Raw genomic sequence first — 13,481 nt, 5'->3', positions numbered from 1 at the left:
CACACCAGTGTCCCCCACGAGTGCGTAGCAGGGAGGAAAGCCAAGAGCTCCAGAGTCCAGGTTGCCACAGTAACCCTTGCTCTACTGCCTTTGGCTTTTATGCCACGAAAAACCTTTCACTCTGTAAACACCCAGCTCCGTGGACATGCCTGACACTGATAATATTTGTGGCGGGGCTATTTACTGCCAAGAATCAATGAAGAGCACGCGCAACCGTTGCGTTGCGTCTGAATCCTCCCACAACTTCCAGACTCTCCTTGACACGGCCAAAAAACACCAATAAAGGTAAGTCTGGGGGAGCATTTTGAATCCAGAACGTGTCTCCTTTCTTTTCCCCAATTGCACTTCTGATTCAGCAATGGGGTGGAGGGAATACACTGTCATCGCAAACATATATTATTTCTGTGATGCGTGTTAGTGCATTGTAATGAATATGTGTTTCCCGAAGGCGCAGTTGTTTTTTTTTCTTTGCTGTCACTGTAACGCTGTTTCCTACTCTTCACTGAGATAAAAGGTTTCCCTCCCACCTACCTCCAGAAAAAAAATAATCTGAGTAATGGGAATGACAGAACTCGTGTAATTATTCCCGCTTTGCATGTTTCCAGGTTGATTGCCTGAACTAGGGCTGATCCAAATTCCCACTGAAGCCCATGAGAGCCTTTTCACTGAAACAACAGTTTGGTTTTGGAGGAGCTTTTCGGAGGAGCAGGCTCGAAGCCAGGTGAGTGCCAGTAGCATTGCTCCGTGGCTTCGGTGGAATAAGGACAATGTAACCCTGCTGAGGATGGGGCTTGGTAGTTTCACTGCTCATAAATGGTGACTGCTGCTGCATTTAGGCACAGGTACAAAGATTTTTTTTTTCAGAGCTAATATATATGTGTATATATATAAATACATAAATTGGCAGGCAATATGTGGAGTACATATGAATTATAAAGCCAAGATATTTTCCATTCAGGAAAATTAAGGAATATTTCCCTTTGAGATGTTCTTGCTGTTGCTTCATATCCCAGTCATAGAAATATTGCAAGTGTTTCACCAGTTTTACCTCTCTGCTATCCCAAATGTGAGCTCACCAAAGGAATTTCAGAGGGCTGCGTGAACTCTCATTTCTCCCCCCTGTATTCATACACATCTATAACTCTTCTTTAGTCAGTGTTCCTGTTGATTTGCTGGGAATATTTTCCTCTTAAAATATCTTGCAGCAGTATTTTTTTGCATATCGTAGACAAGTTTGAATACCCAGCCATTTATGTGTCTGGTAAAGATAGAGACTGTTGTCTTGCGAATCGTCTTTGTGCAGGCAGGTCACACTTGAATGGGTGGAATTACATGTGCCCAGGTCATAAACTATTTTATGTATTTGTTTAGGAACTGTACAGAATTTTTGCAGATGGTCAGCTAATTAATTTTAACAGAATGTCTTATGTTCACTTTTGGACTTGAACAGCATAAAATCTTTATTTTCAAATGAGGCCTTTCTGTCCCCACACAGGAAAAACGCATTGCCCTGCAATTACCAAGCAGCTAGCGACAACGGTGAAAATGTGGTGAAATTAAGGAGAATTATAAATTGGTCTTTAGCAACTGAGTATTTCCCCATAGACCATCTGCTTTGTTTGTGGGCTTTACCATGGATGCCCACTTTGCCCAGCTGTACCTCTGTAACAGCATTTCAGCCCCAAATTTTTCCAAATTTCCAAATTTTCCCATTTGGAAGATGTCCAAAGTAGGCTTTTGACAGTGTGATGGACAGCTCTCATTAGAAAGCGTGAAATGAAACTGTCTCAGGGTCCAGCCAGCAATGATGATACCCCATTACATATTACACTGTCGTACTTCCCTTCGGCAATGACAGCGTAACGTGATGGCAATTATTAACTGGTTGATCATGGGAGCATTTATCCGCACAAAAAAGCCAGTAAAACAGAATATATCCAATTTCTAGATAGGACATTGAAATGAAGAGGGAAAGATTAATGTCCTGGGTCTCCAAAGGCACTCTGGGTGAACATTACATACCGATTTGGGAAGCGCCGGAATATTTTTGCGGCAGTGTGTGCAATGGTCAGATGCAGAGCGAGGGAGGTTGTGCACTTCTTGCAAAGTTAAGCTGCAAAAGTAAAAATCCCAGGCACAAGCAAATGCCGGGTGTCTGAGCTCCCTGGGAGGCTGCTGAGAGGCAATCCCTACCTCCCGGATGATTTTGGGAGGGAGCCAAAGCCCTGTGCCCTGCGGTGGGGTGGACCCGCTCTGCCAACCGTTGCAGGAAGCAGTGGTGTTGCATGATAATATGGTGGTTTGAACTTTCAGGAAGGAGGGAAAAAAACCCCCAAACCCCAACATTTGCTGATATTCGTGGCTGGGATGGATCACGCAGCCACCTCCAGCTCTCCAGGAGGGTGCCCTGACCAGGGACAGCCCCACGGCTGCTGGGGGGTGGCTGCAGCCAGAGTACCCCAGGCTGGGGACGGAGCCGCTGGCTTTGCCCCTGGGGAGGAGAGTTGTTTCTGATCCTGTTCCTGCTGAGCCAAATTTCTTGTTTGCAACCACTTACATGTGACCCTGCTGGTGCTGTCTTCCCTCCGGTCCGATAAGAGTCGTTTTGGGCAGCGCTTGTGGGAGCTGGGGAGGGAGAAAAATCAGACACGGAAGGAATGAATGCGAATTGCAGCTGTGTCTTGCGGGCGTGAATTGCTCCAAATACTCAGCACGGAAAGGGCTGGGGTCTGCCGACCCTTTGCATGAGCTCCCTTCTCTGCCCAGGACAGGGAGACCCCCTCCTTGCCTGCCCATGGGGACGGGGCAAAGCTGGCCAAAGAGCTGTTACCCGAAATGTTTGGTAACTGGTTCACTGGCTGCAGCAGCCCTGGGCAAGGTGGGCAGTCGGATACGCAAAGCTCCCAGACTGTTAACCAGGCTGCTGGCTTCTCCTCCAGCCCCTTCTCCAGCTACCAGGACAAGCAGCGTTTGTGCATACACACCATCTCGCTCTCCTTGTCTTCTTCGTCTTCCTCATCAGTGCTCTCCAGCCCTCCTCATCTCCAGATGCCAGCAAAGCCACTGCTACCACGGCTCAGAGCCTCCCCAGCTGCTCGCCAGCCCTCGCAGACCCAGCCACCGGCACGTTCAGAGAAACCGGCGCGACTCTCCGCTTTCCGATCTGCAGGACTTTCTCCTCAACATTTTCGTAGTTTGACGACGCTGCTGGCATCTCCAGGAGAGGTGGCCCACAAGGTGGAGGCAGTAACAGCACAGACAACTTCACCTTCCCAACGCGCACCTTGGAGCCTCGCGCTGGGGTGGCAGAAGGAGCTATAGGGTGTCCCCACGGCACCGTGACCACACTTCAACGAGGATCCCACCCTGACGTGTCCCACTGCAGCTGTCAGGATTCATGGGAAAATAACAGCCAGATGTACGAGCATGTTTTTCATCAAAGCAGTTACTTAAAATGGTTTCTTTTTTTTTGCTTCAAACCCTCTATGAGATAAAGCCATTCATGTAGAAAAGCCGATTGTTCCCCTTGTAATGGAATTTAACTGAATTACGACCACTTACGTGTAAGAGATTTACGCTGAAACCCTCAGGACTGGAAGGCCCTACAAACCAGCGTGGTCTCCTAAGTCTGCATTAACACCCTTGGAGTTAGCTTGGGTGAAAAACCTCATATTGGTAGGGTAAGGATAAGCAGAGGAGATAATTTTTGACACTCACCAGCCCTCAGAAAGATGCCTTAGACAGTAGAAACACTAAAATTGAGATTTGGTCTCTTCCTCACTGAGAAAAAGCCATGCAATGTCCTGCACAGCTACTCCCTTCTGGAGTCCCATGGGCAAAAGTTGCTGCTGTAGTTGCAGGCTCATCTTTTGGCCGGTGGGGTGGACACCACCAAAACTGCGTGTGATGGATGCTGCGGATACAAATCCAGAAAGATATGTAGCCACAGGTATTTGAGACCTGTAATTACATAAGGAAGGCAATGAATATAAAGCATGAGGGAGTTCTGCCATTATGAATATGTTTATAGGCCGTGAATATTATTTACAAGTCTTGCATTAGGGCAGCCTACATCTATTAAATTCCCTTCGGAAATGAAAGGCTAGAGCCGGCCACTCCGCTCAGGGTGTGCAGAATTTCCTTTTCCAGTGACTCAGAGCTCTGCAGGGTGGGAGAATCTGACCTTGTGTAAGAATTTATGATTTTATGTTAATTCCATTTAAAACACCTTGATTGTTTTATTACTTTAAAAGACTCTCTTCTCTCCTCCCCACCAAAACCAGATAGTTAAGTAGAATACCACATAGTTTGTATATTAAGCATCCAGAAAATATAATATAGTAGAAAGGAATGGAATAGAATAGAATAGAATAGAATAGAATAGAATATACCTTGCTTTGTTATACAGCCCACGACAGAGGTCATTGTAGAGGGGAGCTGTTTAACGGTGAGCAGACACTTGACTATTACCCCAAACAGGGCACCCTATGATTTTATTTCACCAGGCAAATATTGCAGCATATAATACTCTGTTAAAGCAGGGAGGAATGGATATTTGATGCAGCCTCTCAGGAGAGTTAGGATGAGAGAAGGCTTTCAGTAATAAATTAAATGCTGCCGGCAGTTTAAATTTGTAAATAAATAAAAGTGAGTGCAATTACATTGAGGGTCTTCTGGAAAAAGCTCAACCAGCTTCAGCTCCTGCCTGGTTGGGAAACTGTGTTACAGTGTCAAGGTGGACAGCAATAACCTCGCCAAGGAGATTCCCATTTGCACCTTCACCTCGTGGTCATGCTTCCCACAAGCCAGCCAGCCCAAGTTGGGCTTTGCCCTTCGTTATCTTTTGGGACGGATGCAGGCACGTCATGGCCACATTACCCAGCAGCCGTGATTGCAGTTTATTGCCCCACCAAACCTGAAATTAGCCTCAATGATCTGGCACAAAGCTGAAATGCAAACGGACTCTGGCAAGGCTCCTGGGTCAAGATCAGCCTTTTCTTACCTTTAGTGCACATTGAGTGAGCTTTGCCCTCTGATGGCCTTGGGCACGCCTTGGCAGAATGACACCTCATGGTTTTAATGGCTTGAGGAGGAAAATGTGCAGGATGAGAAGAAAAAGGAGAGTGATGCAGGAATGACAGCATAGGATAGTGAGTTGGGATGAGAGTTTGAAAGACATGGGAAGAAAATGTTCAATATCAGAGCTACGTTATAGGGAGAGGAGTTGAGAAAAGCTGAGTATCAAAGGACCAGGAGAAATGGGTTTTGCTCCTACTTGGTTAGAAAACACTTTTAACGGGACCCCAAAGTTAGCTGAAACAGATGCCCAACCACTTCACATGTTAGCCCCAGGGAGCACGGCAAGTGTCCACTTCTGGCACCATCTCTGGTTCCAGTTGACTCTGGGCAAGGAGCAGGGCTGGGTCTGCTCACACATCGCACAGCAACGGGTCCTTGGGCTTCTTTTCAGTACAGTTCCCACCAAGACTGTGGGTCTGCCTGCTCAGCTTTTGGCTTCTCTTTGTCAAAGAGACAACACAGCTTCCCTGTGGGAAGAGAAGGGATTATTCCATGTAGAGCAAGATCCTCCCAGGAATATGAGCTTTCTCTTTGTACCAAATTGGGTCTACCCAGAGGAGCCTGACGAGGACAGGTAATCCATTCCCTTCAGTGCCTCTTGGCTTGGGCATCGGTTCTCACTTGTGGGGTCAAACACTGGCCACTGATGGGATGATAAAGAGCCAAATTTTGATATGGGAGTGGAGCTGTGTAATGGGTTACCACAGACATCTCTGTCTGGTCTGATTTATTGTCTTTGCTAATTATTCCAATAAATCAGTGTTCGAATGAATCTTGCGGTTGACACTAAATGTGAAGGACTGGAACTACTCCTGGGGAACAAGCAGGAAAGAATCCAGCTGTATATATGAGAGAATTAATAAGACTTAGCTTGGCAAAATGCAAGCAAAATTTGTATATACAAAAGCAGTATGAAATACACTGGAAGGATGGAGCTCCCTATGCGTTAGCAGTCCATAGTCACCACTTTGCCAATAGCATCTTCACCACCAAAACATCCTCAGGTGCTACCTGTGGGCAAAGACCAAAGAAGACACACTGCTGTCCCAGTGCTTTCTTACATTCTATGAAATTTACTGCAATTAAAAAAAAGCACGTAAATCAGAGAGAGCAAATTAAGCAAAGGCAGCACTGAAGTTCTTGTGTGCGCTGATTGTGGCAAGGGGTTGCAGGTGCAAATAACTGTGCCGAAACCTTGGTACTTTCCAGAAACAGTGCAAAAACCTTCTCAGATTGAATGCATGCAAGACTTCTTCCACACATTTCCAAACAAATACTTACCTAATACCTAGGAAAAATAAATATATATATACCCAAGTGCATTCAGCTAGCTACTGAAACAAAAAAATACCCTTTTTGTCAGAGCCCAAGCTAGCCATTGCAAAAAGCATGAAACAAATGCAAATGAGAAGCAGACTCTGCTCTAATAACGACTAGGTTTTGCATGCGTGTTGAATCAGTACTGTTGGTTTTGCTTGCTCACTGCAGCTCTCGTGCTCCACCCTTCTGGTTTATTTGTGTTTTTTTTTTTTTCTTCCAGCTTTTGCAATCTGACAGACGCGGGTGAAAGCAAGTCAAGAGAAAAGACGTTCCCCTGAAAAGGAGCTGGAGAGCAGCCCTCAAGCCCTGTCTGCGCTAGGTGAAGGAGAGCCAGCCAGCCACACCACTGGCTTTAGCCTAAACCCACCCCCCCCTAAGACGCCGAGATACACTAGTGGTTGAACTGATTTTCCAGGTAAGACTTTCTTTTTTTAAACCCTGAATCTTGGTGGCGGAGCGCACCCTAACCAGGAAGTTAAATGTCTTTGAACACAAAACACGGCAAAAAAATGGTGTAATGACAGAGCGGGGAATGAATGCTCAGCTGCTCGGTGTAATAGATACACTGGTTTATTTACTCAGCAGTCTCGAGCAGATGGGGCATTCGTGCTGCCTGACTTATTTCAGATACCACACTTGAAAGAGCCTTATAAACTCCCACAAGAGATGGACAGACAGACAGGAAAACCCCACACCAAGGTTTTCCCTTTAAGTAAAAGTTACTGTAAGTGTTTTGCCTGCTGTGATAAAGTGAAAGAAAGGGAGAAAGAAAGGGAAAAACAGCTGGTGACGCCGGTTTAAAGTTCACACGGCAAGAACTATGTTTCTGCCAAGTTTTCAAAAATGAATAGAGTTGTAGTTCTGGGGCTTTGGGGAAAAGTTTGGGAATGAGCCAAAAGCTGAACAAATAGAATCTCCCAAATAATCATCTGATGCTCTTAACCTGATGGTAGATCATTCAGGCCTGCTTGTTAGATGTCAGAGATGTGGCAGTGGCCATAATGCAATAGTTACAGATTTCTGTTACGCTTCTGACCTAGGAAATGTGGGTAGTCAAAACCGGGTGTATTGGGCTTGCGTGGCAAGGTTGGGTGTTTTTTTTGGGTGGAGGGGGCTACAGGGATGGCTTCTACAAGAAACTGCTAGAAGCTTCCCCTATATCCGACAGAGCCAATGCCAGCCGGCTCCAAGACGGACCCACCGCTGGCCAAGGCTGAGCCCATCAGTGACGGTGGTAGCGCTTCTGGAAGAACAGATTTAAGATGGAAAAAAAGTTGCTGGGGCACAGAAACTGCAGCCAGAGAGAGGAGTGAGAAGATGTAAGAGAAACAACTTTGCAGACCCCCAGGTCGGTGAAGAAGGAGGGGGAGAAGGTGCTCCAGGCGCCGGAGCAGAGATTTCCCTGCAGACCATGGAGGTCCACGGTGGAGCAGATCTCCACCTGCAGCCCGGGGAGGACCCCACAGTGGAGCGGGTGGGTGCCCGAAGGAGGCTGTGACCCCGTGGGAAGCCCACGCTGGAGCTGGCTCTTGGCAGGACCTGCAGCCCCATGGAGAGAGGAGCCCGCGCTGGAGCAGGTTTTCTGGCAGGACTTGTGACCCCACGGAGGACCCACGCTGGAGCAGTGTGCTCCTGAAGGACTGCACCCCGTGGAAGGGACCCACGCCGGAGCAGTTGGATGCCCCCAAAGACGGCCGTGACTCCACGGGAAAGCCCGTGCTGGAGCAGTCTGTTCCTGAATGACTGCAGCTCGCAGAAAGGACTCACGCTGGAGAAGTTGGTGGAGGACTGTCTCCCACGGGAGGGACCCCACGCTGGAGCAGGGGAAGAGTGAGGAGTCCTGCCGCTGAGGAGGAAGGAGCGGCAGAGACAACGTGTGATGAACTGACCGTAACCCCCATTCCCCGTCCCCCTGCGCCACTGGGGTGGAAGAGGGAGAGAAAATCGGGAGTAAAGTTGAACCTGATAAGAAGGGAGGGGTGGAGGGAAGGTGTTTTAAGATTTGGTTTTATTTCTCACTACCCTACTCTGGTCTGATTGGTAATAAAGTAAGTTAATTTTCCCCAAGTCGAGTCTGTTTTGCCCGTGATGTAATTGGTTGAGTGATCTCTCCCTGTCCTTATCTCGACCCACAAGCCTTTTGTTATATTTTCTCTCCCATGTCCAGCTGAGGAGGGGGAGTGATAGAGCGGCTGCGTGGTGCTTAGTTACTAGCTGGGGTTAAACCACGACACTGGGTCACCCTCTGCTTCTGCCACGATATTGTGCCAGATGGAAATTTTTCATTTTCATTCCTTTGTTTATATGCTGAAAGTATCTTTCCAAAGTTCCCATGCAATTTCATCAAATTGAGAATTTAACCCTGTAGGAACAGTTAGGACTTTTCTTATGATTTTACCTTAAGAATCGTATACAGGAACTTGAGAACATTTTGGGACCTCTCGGGTCAGTAATCTGAGCAACATTCCTCCATACTCAGAGATGTCTGAAATTCCGCAGTGCCTGCGCAGGAATAACAAAAGTACTTGGCTACATCAAAATCCCTTTCTTGTTTCCTTACCATCAAGGGCTGCAAGGGCTCGAGCTGCTTTCCACCCCCGTGTTTGTGAAACACAGCCTCCGGCTGAGCCCTTCTGCCGTGGACGGGGGGTGATGCCTGGTCCCTTACTCACGGGCAGGCACCCGCTGCTGGGGAGACTGAGTTGAAGAAGCAAATGCATCCCCCAAAATGATGCCAGAAAATGTGAAATCTCCTGAAACTTGTAGTTTTGGCCCAAACTTTAGTTTTCTCCTGCTGCTGGCGTAGGGCTGTGATCAGCAGAGCTGGAAAGCTAAGCTGTGCTGCTGGGAGGCGGCTCACAGCAGCTGCAGCAAAAAATCTCCCACGGCCTTTTCTGCCCTAAAAAAAAAATCTTTCTGCGCTCCAGGTCACATCTGCTACCGCCAGCATGGAGAGCAGGAGCAGGTGAGGCCAGCTCGTGCCAGGCTGCCTAAATAATAGAGGAAATACCACGGCAGGGCATATTTATTTCAGATTTGGTTTCAGAGGAGGCTCTGGATTGCTCCGCAAGAGTGGGAGGTTTGTTTTCTGCTTCCGCTTTGCTGAGTCAAACCGCAAGTAATGTGGTTCAGATCTGGAGAGTCTCAGTTCCTATAATTTCTAACAGGGAAACAGCGCTGGTACTGTTTTTCTTCCTTCCTATGGAGATTTGTAGCTTTGCCGGGCAGGAACTCTCTACTGAAATGTGCTTAGCACGGCTGGAGCCTCTCATCACAGCTGTAAAGAAACAATTAAAAATAACATTTGTGCTCATCAGCAGTGTCCCATTGGCTTCCCTTGGTGCTAATACTCACGCTCAGCTGCCTTTGGTAGGGCTGTTAGTCAAATCCTGCTCCTCTTCTGAGCAGGCTGCCCATACTGATGAGCACCCTGTTATAAGGGATGGGGAAGATCCTTCCGTCACTTCTTACACAATCTATTATTTTTTTCCACCCTTCTCTCAGAGGCGGCATGGACATCAAGGAATATTTTGCCAGAACTTCTTACCAGGGCTCCTATGATAAGCTGGACCTGGCTACCTTGACGGATATATTGCAGCACCACATCCGAGCAGTCCCTTTCGAAAATCTCAGCATCCACTGCGGGGAATGCGTTGAGCTAGACCTGGAAGCGGCTTATGACAAGATAGTGAGGAAGAAACGCGGGGGCTGGTGTATGGAAAACAACCAACTTTTATCTTGGGCCCTGAAAACTGTTGGCTACGATGTCACCCTTCTGGGAGCAAAAGTTTATGTCCCGGAGTATGACGTGTATGCACCCGAAATGGATCATCTGCTGCTGAAAGTGGTGCTTGGCGACAAATCCTACATCGTGGATGGCGCCTTTGGGATGGCCTACCAGATGTGGCAGCCGATGGAGCTGATTTCTGGGACAGACCAGCCGCAGGCTCCCGGGGTCTTTCGCTTCCTGGAGAAGAGCGGGGTCTGGTACCTCGAGAAGGTGAAAAGGAAGCAGTACACTCCTGACCAACGCGTCTCCGCTTCCCATAACTTGGAAGAAGAAGGTTGCCGTCCAGTTTATCTCTTTACCCTTCAGCCACGAGACATCGAAGAGTTCCGAGCCTGCAACACGCGTCTGCAGACAAAGGAGGCCTCGCTCTTCGTGTCCAAGTCTATCTGCAGCCTGCAGACCACCGACGGCATCCGGGCTCTGGTGGGGTGGAAATTCACCGAGATGAAGTACAATTATAAGGATAATATGGATCTGGTGGAAATCAGAATCCTTGCAGATGAAGAAATAGAGAAAACACTGAAAGAGAAATTCAGTCTAACACTAGACAACAAACTTGTACCCATCAATAGAAGCAGGCCGCATCCATCTGAACTCTTTGCCTGAATTATGTATAATTCAATCCAGTGGCATTACATGCAATCCTTCCCCCTATTTCTGACAAACGCCTAAAGGTTAAGCTTTCTCTTGCCATCTATACCAGTGTAAGGCAGAACATATTAGTATGAATCTGGAAAAAGAAATTGATTTTCACAACTGCTCCTGCATCTCTCTTTGGTTTGGGTACAAATAATTTCTTCCTAGCTCAATCAAATCACTACCCTTCTCTTTGTGCTTAGCTGGAAGCAGACTCTGCCCATTCCCTACTCCTTTCGTCTCTTAAAAGCTTTTCTAAATACACCCAGAGTAGCAGGGTAGAGCGATGGAGCTGTATGTCTCTTTATTACTTTGTGCTGCCACCTGGGGAAAATCGTACCCACCTCTTAAATGAATTCCATATTATTTTTGGACTTTAATAGCCAGAAAAACAAAGACATCCATTGCTGAGTTTGCTCCAGTTAAGCCATAAGCCTGTCCTTTTTGCTCTTGCATTCATAACACCCTCCCGTGCGACAGTCAGACAGTTCCATGCCTGTGCTACACCATGAGAATATTTATGGATGGGCTATTTATGGCCTAAAACTGATGATGAGAAATATTAGTGGACAATTCTGTCTTGGTCCAGAGTTTACATGACTCCTGTTCTCTCAGTGCCATAATCAAAAAGCAGGATTTCTTTGAACTGAAAGCATCTCCCGTGCATTTTGTTTGCTACCACCCGGCAGCAGACTGCTGGGAATACGTGCTCCTCTCGTAAGACTCTACTCTGAGTGTTATTGCACATTAATTATTGTGGCTGAACTCAAATACATGCGCAGAATAATTTTTCTGAAACATTTCTGTTCTACTGAGGATGTGTTTGCAGTGATACTAATTATATTGATATAAGGAGAAACGATGAATCTTAATCAGATACCTAAAGGCTAAGATCCTTAGTGTGAGAAATTACTCAAATGTGATCACTTTGCCCTCTGAGAAGATGCTTCATGTTCCTTTATGTACAAATCTTGGAAGCATTACAACTATGCACTCACAATTAAGTAAATTATATAAGTGAATAACAATTAAATAAAAAAATCAAGAATTGTGAAGTAAAACTATTCGGCTGGTTTTTTTCCCCCCCAATTACAACGTGTATCCCCAAAGTAAAACATTTCATTAATCACTGCGGTTGTCTTGATTATTTGTATGTGCTAGTATTTTGCAGCTAAGGCTTTTAAAAATATAGTAACTCACTGACCCCTTTTTATTTGTTACGTGATATGTGCAGCTTTCTATAACTAGCAGTTTATAGTTAATAAAAGCTATTCTGCACATTCACAACGTATTTCATAAAGACACTGAGTTCCCCAAATGCCCATCTTCCCAGAGTCAAATGCACCCATATGCGCTTGGCTGCATGTGTGTAATAGTCCCTTTTAGCGCATGAGGCTCCCCCATCCCATAGGGAAATGAAATGTTAATCACTGACCCTGTAGTGGACTGCAGAAAGAAAAGGGGCTTCTTCCAGCATGGACCAGCAGCTTGCAACACAGATTGTCAGAAGAAACTGGCCCAGGATCTGGCTCGTTTGCAAGCTGTATCCTTCTTTGTTCCCCGCGTTAGCGGAAGAGCTAAAGGAGCAAAACTCGGTGGCTTTATCCTTGCAGCAGCCTGGCAGCTGGGGCAAAGCATCGGGATGGAGGTAAAAGCCCAGCCAGGTCTCGCGGAGGTGTGGGGCAGGACAAGGTCCATGCAGAGCCAAGAAGCTCCATCATTTGTGGGAACAGACATGGGAAACACCTAGAAAAGTCTGCGCCCGTTCCTCTCCCTGAGCCTGGATGTTGTGCTTTGGGCTGTTTCATAGGCTCAGGGGAAGGACTAGGGTGTTATGTCCATTGCCCCCCAGATTCAGCATGTGAAGGGCAAACAATAATAGGAAAAACCACTTTCCTTTCAGCTGACTCATCTCCTCGAGCGTGTGCCCCGTCCGCCGCTCTGGCTGCTGCCCGCTTTGTGGCACAGCTCAGCGCTTCTGGACCTCCCGCTCAGCCCACCCACGAAAGCAGATTTTATTGCTGAGCAATCGAATGAAGCTCTCTGTTGGAAGGGGAAAAAAAAAAAAAAAAGTCTCTTCATCTCAGCTTGCACTAGTTTGCTTTTTCCTTATCACTAACTTTGGAGGCAAATCCTTAAAGGCATAGCAGGCTCGGGGAGCGCAGCGCTCTCTGGGAGGAGCAAACTCACTGCCAAAGGACAGGGCTTCTCTTTGAACCTAAGGGGATTTAAACAGCTAAATGACTTGGCAAATCTGACCTTGTTGCTTTGGGGGTCTGGTATCAGCCACAAAGAATAGCTCAGTGCGGTGTGATTCATTCAACAGTTGTCATCCCCCACCAATAAATCAGTGGCTTCTTGGCTTCGATTACTATCTACCATAAGTCACTTCCTACAGGGATCCAGGCCACACGAGTGTCAAGAACGTAAAATCTGTATCAAAATTTGCACTATTGCTTTGCTGCTTCAGCATGGGTGCAGCCGTGAAGGCGCCCCAGAGACTGAAGCACCTGGGTGACCTGCGGGGTTGAGGATGGGGTTATAACCACTTACAAAAGTTGCTTGAGATACCCGTATTGTATTTCTCCTTTGCACTCCTGGAGGGGTTCAGTTCTAATCAGTAACGCAGGAGGTTAAAATCTACTCAATATGGTAA

General features: G+C 47.0%; 1 protein-coding gene across 3 annotated transcripts; it reads left to right on the top strand.

Annotated features, from left to right (window-relative positions):
- The first annotated feature begins 206 nt into the window (after window positions 1–206).
- On the top strand, window positions 207–11,751 carry LOC104839381 (arylamine N-acetyltransferase, pineal gland isozyme NAT-3-like). Of its 3 annotated transcripts, none has more exons than XM_010579666.1 (5): window positions 207–285; window positions 606–721; window positions 2,940–3,418; window positions 6,620–6,814; window positions 9,904–11,751. In XM_010579666.1, exon 5 carries the CDS (start codon window positions 9,911–9,913, stop codon window positions 10,793–10,795), a length of 885 nt encoding a protein of 294 aa, XP_010577968.1. In that variant the 5' UTR covers window positions 207–285; window positions 606–721; window positions 2,940–3,418; window positions 6,620–6,814; window positions 9,904–9,910; the 3' UTR covers window positions 10,796–11,751. The 3 variants fall into 3 exon arrangements, with proteins under 3 accessions (XP_010577968.1, XP_010577967.1, XP_010577969.1); XM_010579665.1 differs by having other exon boundaries at window positions 2,940–3,949; XM_010579667.1 differs by lacking the exons at window positions 207–285; window positions 606–721; window positions 2,940–3,418 and adding an exon at window positions 4,387–5,653.
- The last annotated feature ends 1,730 nt before the right edge of the window (window positions 11,752–13,481 follow it).

The sequence above is a fragment of the Haliaeetus leucocephalus genome, unplaced genomic scaffold, assembly GCF_000737465.1.
Source record: "Haliaeetus leucocephalus isolate CR32 unplaced genomic scaffold, Haliaeetus_leucocephalus-4.0 Scaffold668, whole genome shotgun sequence".
NCBI classification, from domain to species: Eukaryota; Metazoa; Chordata; class Aves; order Accipitriformes; family Accipitridae; genus Haliaeetus; species Haliaeetus leucocephalus.
The sequence above is the reverse complement of the archived record's forward strand: the minus strand, read 5'-3'. Positions and strand labels throughout refer to the sequence as shown.

What these genes read in the sequence shown, in the direction of transcription:
- LOC104839381 (XM_010579666.1), top strand. Translation starts at nt 9,911, where the DNA reads ATGGACATCAAGGAATATTTTGCCAGAACTTCTTACCAGGGCTCCTAT.